We start from the raw sequence: 6,388 nt of genomic DNA on the forward strand, positions 1-6,388 counted from the left end.
TACTGTATTCTATATATAGTACCAGTCAAATGTTTGGACACACGAATGGGAAAGTGTCCAAACTTTTGACTGGTATTGTACTATAATATACACGAAGATATATCGATATCGGCCTTTTTTAACTCCCTAATATCGGTATCGGCCCCAAAAAACCCATATCGGTCGGGCTCTAATATATATACAACAGTTCGTTCTGGTTCTCAAATCTGATTGGTTGAGAACTGTGAGATATTGTACTGGTATCGCTACAGGAACGGCCTTTCACAATTTTGTATTACTCCGCTTGTTCTAGCCGGGTGTATGTTTTTTTTTTTATTATTCACTGAGCTAATCGTAGAGTACATTAGTTCATATAAGAAGAAACGTCTAGCTTCGCGGTCTCTCTCTCTCTCTCATTTGGATGCATACGTACACATTTAGCACTCTAAAATTGGGCTGAAAGAATGTTCTACTGAATTGCGAGCGTAATCAGTGAGTTTTTTTTTTTTACTCTGTATAATTTCTGTGTAGATCTGATCCTTTTATTTTCCCGTCCTTGTACGAATCTCTTGTATTTGCTGGAAACCATGTGGAGGTGATTGTGTGTTTCCGAGAAGCATGTGTCGGCCTTGGTCTCAACAAACACGATTGTCCACTTGATTGCCAAGAATTCATTAGAGTCTAGAGGACTCGTTCGGCTATTAACAGTGGCTTTTTTCAATCGTTTGCCACTGTTATGTTCCTGTTAAGAGTTTGCTAAATCTGTTACGAGTGGCTCTTCAACGTCAACATAATTGCTTCACATCCTCACAGTCCAGCAACAAGAGCGCATGCAGACACTTTAGCATGGATGGTAATACATAGAGCCACATTAGCAGCGGCTGCTCATTACTGTGATGCGTCTGTGCATCCACCGTATTGAAGAGGACATGATCAACCTGTAAACACATGCAAGTGAATTGACAGATGCAGCAGTCTTTTCCCAAGATTTTCACGAGATTTGGTTTGCCATCCATGTCAGGCAATTTGCATATTGTAGATTAGCAAAATGCAAAATGTCACACTTCTGTATGAGGCTGTGTTGGGAAGTGACTTAAAATGCCCACTGATACTGGTCTCTTAAAAAGCATTGAGAAGTTTGTTTCAATGCTTCATTTAATTGGTTCACTATTTCAACTACTACTACTACAAAAAAAAATTTTTTATATGTGTTTATATATATGTATATGTGTGTGTGTATATATATATATATATATATATATAAATACATTTTTGCTTTGGTACATTTTTCTTTTTCTTTTTGCAAGTCTCTTATGCTCATCAAGTATGCATTTATTAGATTTTTTTTTAAGTAAAAAATGTATTATGAAATATTGCATTTTAAAATAACTATTTAATATTTCTTAGTGTCATTTTTTTCCTTTGGTTAAGCTGATTTTTCTCATTTTAATTTTTATTGCTCAAGAAACATTTCTTATATATAATTACATTTTTTATACATATATAAGGGTTAGGGCAATATTGTGAAATATTGCATTTTAAAATGATTACATTTAATAAATTTACTATTTTACTATTTCTTTAAAAGTATATATTTTTTCACTTTGTTGAGCTAATTTTTCTGATTTTAATTTATATAGAATTTATATTAAGAAAGATTTATTATATATAATTTTAGTTTTTATACATAAATAATGCTGCTTAACATTTTGTGTAAACATGATAGTTTATTTATTTAGTTGTAAATAGAGAGTTCAAAATACAGCATTTATTTTAAATGGAAATATGTTGTAACTTTATAAATGTCTTTACAATCACTTTTGATGTGTCCTTGCTGAATAAAATTATAGTGTATATTTTAAGTTGTTTATATTAGTGTATATTATGTGTTTTTTTTTGTTTGTTTTTTTGGTAAAATGTGTTTTTAAGACTGACATTATGTTAAAATGATTACAAATTCTAAAAACATGCCTTTAGCTTCAGTTTGGGGTCAGATGAACTTAAAACCAGCCTAATTAAACAGGGTTTTTCTAAGACATTTGGTTGACTAGTCGATTTTGAAATGAAGTAGTTTTTCACACCCTTATGATGAAGTTGCACACTTCCTTTTGAATTTAGTTGCTCTGCGGTAATGCTGAGAACCCCTGACAGTGCCAGGGCAAAGTGTTACGCTGGCGCACCTCGCTTTACTAAAAACACCCTACTGAAGGCCTGTCAGATTGATGTTTAGAAAAGATTTTTCTATTTCCCTAATTTTTCCCCCTCGTAAGATACGGTTATACGATCCACTTTGACGTGAGCTAAAGCCTCTCTAAACGTCATGTGTTGATTTTATGGCAATAAGTGATGGCCAAAGACAACCCCGCATGTTGTTGTGCTGTTAAATGATCTCTGTAGCAGGTTGCTCTTGCTAAATCTGCCATTTATTGCTCTCAACTGTATTTAAAGCATTTTTCCATCCTCGCTGCTGGGCGAGAGGCAGTCCAATAGTCCCGGATAATTTATCAGGCTCAAAGAATTAAGTAAGCTACATGGCGGCAATGAATTGTTCTATTACTCTTCACGCCGTCCGCTCCTATTATCTTTCCACTTTGCTGTAATCCTGCCTATTTTTGGCCCTCTACTTTATGCCGAGTTGAGTTTGACAGCCATCCTCTCTCGCTCTAAAGCACGAGTGGGTATCCAGTGTGTAGGCCGGTGACTCGCTGGCAGAGACGAGCGTTTCATCACATGCTAATTGAGCAATAGATGCCGATGATAAGTGCCTGCTTACGGCGGCGTCTGCTACATTCACCTGTCTCCTCCATTAGAGGCTGGTCTCTCTCGCTTCTACACCAGCACAGAATCACAGGAGTGGGCCTTTGTTTTTCCTTCATTGCCCTTGTTTTCCTCCATTAGCCATGTTTGTGTGCTTGTCCCTGTTATCTCAATCTGTTCTCTGACTGTCCTTCCCTGCGACCTGTGTTGCAGATATTTAGCTTGCTCTTTAGGTACAACACAATTTGATCCAATTTCAGTTCAGTTCTGATGCATTTTCACTACCGATCAATAATTTGGAATAATTGTATATTTACAATTAATTGCTCATGAATAATGATTTTTTTGTTGTTTTTTTACACAAAAGCTGCATTCATTTGATCAAAAATAAAGTAAAACAGTAATAGTGTGAAATATTGTTACAGTCTAAAATAACAAGCATATTGTAATGAATTCTGAAGGATCATTTGACACTAAGACTGGAGTAATGATGCTGAAAATTCAGTTTTGCATTACAGTAATAAATTATATTATATTAAAATAGAAAAGTTATTTTAAATTGTAATATTATTTATTATTATTACTGTTATTTTTAATGTATTTTTGATTAAATAAATCCAACATTGTTGAGCATGAGAGATTTTTTTTTTTTAAATCCCAAAATTTGACCGATATTGTAGGTTCTTTCTGACCTGTCAGTACAATTAGTATAAGAAAGTTCAATAACCTGTTACTTTATTTTTATTGTATTTTTTTATTTTTTTTTTGTATTTAATTTATTTATATTTATTAATATTGTTCATTGCCACATTAGCGTGACCCTTTATTTGTCATTGTTAATTAGTGCATGCCTTGGTTTCTTTGTCTGTGAGCAAGAATGATCAACTTGCAAGTGTTACATCGTGTCCTGTGATCGTGATCCATATATAAATATATTCATGCCACCTCAGTGGTGCTTTAAAAAACTAAATGTTGTGGCATCATGCACCAAGACAAGAGTCTGTTATATTTTGTCATATATACTATATGCATTGTTGATGCACAGAATTAATTACTCTTAATATGAAAATCTGATTTAATTTATTTAATTTGATTTATTTTGATATTATTTTATTTTATTTTATCCATAATCTTTTTATGCTGAAATATACATACGTAAGCTGAAATCAAGCATTTTATTTATTTATTTTTTATTTTTTGTAAAACATTGTTTTCTCAATTCAGTGAAAATAATTAAAACACAATATTTTTGGATGTTGGTATGCAATGGTTCTGTCAATCAGCCAATGCTCGTATTCTCACAATGGGCAAATACTGGACAGTATTTCAGTCTGGGTGTAAGATGCTCAATCACCTTGGCTTATGTGTGTTTTTTTCAGTGCGGGACCCAAGGGCGACAACATCTATGAGTGGAGATCCACCATTCTGGGCCCTCCAGGTTCAGTCTATGAGGGAGGCGTGTTCTTTCTGGATATCACCTTCTCTTCCGATTACCCCTTCAAGCCACCAAAGGTACAGTATGAGAAAACATCTTCCCTTTTTATTCATTCTTTTTGAGGTTTGAAAAAGTGGATGCTTAATCCTGCTTCTAGAGAGTTTCCTTCCTACTTTGGTTACTTACAGCTCTAATCAAAGTCTTGAAAATTACAGGCAAGTGTACCAGGATGGAGGTTTGGAACTAAACTCTTAAGGCTCTGTTTCAAAACCTAGTGAGCGGTCATGCTTTTTACTGCCTATATAGGCTGCTGCCTTCTAAGAGAGAATTCTGACTGACAAAGCAGCTTATAAGTGAATGATACATGAAATACTTATGAATGCCTTAGAACTTGGCCAGAAGAAGGCGTCTTAGAAGGCAGCATCATCATGCTTTCAGAAGCTGCATAGGCAGCTCATTACGTTTCGCAACTGGGTCTCAATATAAATGCAAAATCAAATGCATTGGAACATATTTGGAAGCACTTCAGACTCAGTACATCAAAGCTGTTCTTGAATATGGGGCAGAACATAAAACAGCTGTATCAGCCGTTTAATGCGGTTCTTCAGAATAGAAGTTCATGAATCAAAGTCCCATGACATTTCTAACCTATATGAAAGTAAATTATAATTTAAGCATTATACTGTATAATCTGAAAGTTATTTACATTTATTTACTATGTATTCCACTGCTTTTAATTCTACATCAACTAATGTTGGATATTTAAAGGGTTTTTTGTTGCGTGTCCATATGGCACAATGGTTAAAATGTTGTCCTAACCACACTGAAAAAAAAAAGGTTGGCTTTGAAACAATTTTCAGTTCAATTGCTAGTAAATTCACAAATAAAAACAAAGAAATGGCAAATAACACATTGAATTAAACATGAACTTTTAAAGTAGAAAGACTGAAATAGTATTTTCTTGTAAAACATAACGTTTTGTTTACAACATCAAAAAAATCATTTTTTACAGTGCAAGCTCTGATACATGTTGTAAAAAGCTGAATTAAAAATAAGAATATAATAATTACATGAGACAAATATACATAGTAGTACAATAATCCACACATACAAAAGTCCTTATTTTTAAAATGTAATTTAATTCTGGAATTAAAGTTTTTGGATTTATAAAATAAAAATGTTATTATGTAAAATTTCTAGGTCACCAATCTTACTACTCTTTTATACAGATGGTAAGATATTCTTGCGTTCATTAAAGTTCAAGATGGAGAACAAAGCTTTTCAATGAAAATATGTCTGCCGATATAATTTGTAATGGGGAAAAAGCTATTAAACTATTATTGTAAAATACAAAATTGAAGCATTTTCACAAGTAGACTCTTGAACCCTTTGGTGTATGTGTGTTTTGCTATTATTAGTCTCTAGTCGGTCACAAAGAGCAGTGGCCTTTAATTAAGATGTATTAGCTCTACCAAGGACACTCTGAGACAGATCATTCAGAACGGGTATTGATTGACCTCTGTTAAAATACCTCAAGGATCATGTGAAGCTGAACGATTATGTTTGTTTTGTGTGCTGCATAATTGAACGTACTCCTTCGAGCACCGGCTATTTCCAGCGTAAAGCAATTAGCGAGATGCCGACAGGCAGAGATGTGGTTTTGGGAAGCTGGTTTACTACGGCTCCAGCTATAAAGGTGAAAAAGTCAACCACGGCATTTCGGATTAATTAGTATCCGAATCACCTTCCTCAGCATGTTTGGGAGTTTGCGCCGCTCCGAGTGGCTCTCCGCCTCAGTCTGGCCATCATCTCGATCGTCAGTGGCATCTGTAAACAACAAGTTTATATAAAGCTCATGGGCTGGAGAGGGCTCTTTGTTCAGATCAAGCCACTGCAAAGCTCTAATCCACTAATTATAAACAGGATTCATCCTCTGAGTGCAGAGCCGGCGGCCCGCACCCCCTCATTCTTTTGTCACCAGATGAAACGCAGGGCAACTTGGGGGCCGATCTCGCCTACGTTCGTTTGGGCCGGTGCTCTGTGAAGTTGTTGCCCGTGCGGCTTGGTTTGTGGTCTGCTAATCTGTGCTTTTGTGAATGAGTCTGTCTGTGTTTGGAAACAGGGTGGAAAAGACCGAGAGACAGGCGTTTCATCCTAAAAGTCTATCTAGAAATAAGAGTATCGATTAACTCGAGCTGTAAAAAAAAAAAAAAGGCT

The 6,388-nt window shown here is 35.0% G+C and overlaps 1 protein-coding gene across 1 annotated transcript in view; it reads left to right on the forward strand.

Annotated features, from left to right (window-relative positions):
- Nucleotides 1-6,388, forward strand: part of LOC107699015 (ubiquitin-conjugating enzyme E2 E3) — a 64,232-nt gene that overhangs the window by 49,684 nt on the left and 8,160 nt on the right. The window contains exon 4 of the mRNA XM_016500166.1: nucleotides 4,116-4,248. Within this exon, the coding sequence (XP_016355652.1) occupies nucleotides 4,116-4,248 (133 nt within the window). The remainder of the gene's footprint in view (nucleotides 1-4,115; nucleotides 4,249-6,388) is intronic.

The sequence above is a fragment of the Sinocyclocheilus anshuiensis genome, unplaced genomic scaffold (genome assembly GCF_001515605.1).
Source record: "Sinocyclocheilus anshuiensis isolate Anshui unplaced genomic scaffold, SAMN03320099.WGS_v1.1 scaffold18, whole genome shotgun sequence".
Taxonomy (NCBI): domain Eukaryota; kingdom Metazoa; phylum Chordata; class Actinopteri; order Cypriniformes; family Cyprinidae; genus Sinocyclocheilus; species Sinocyclocheilus anshuiensis.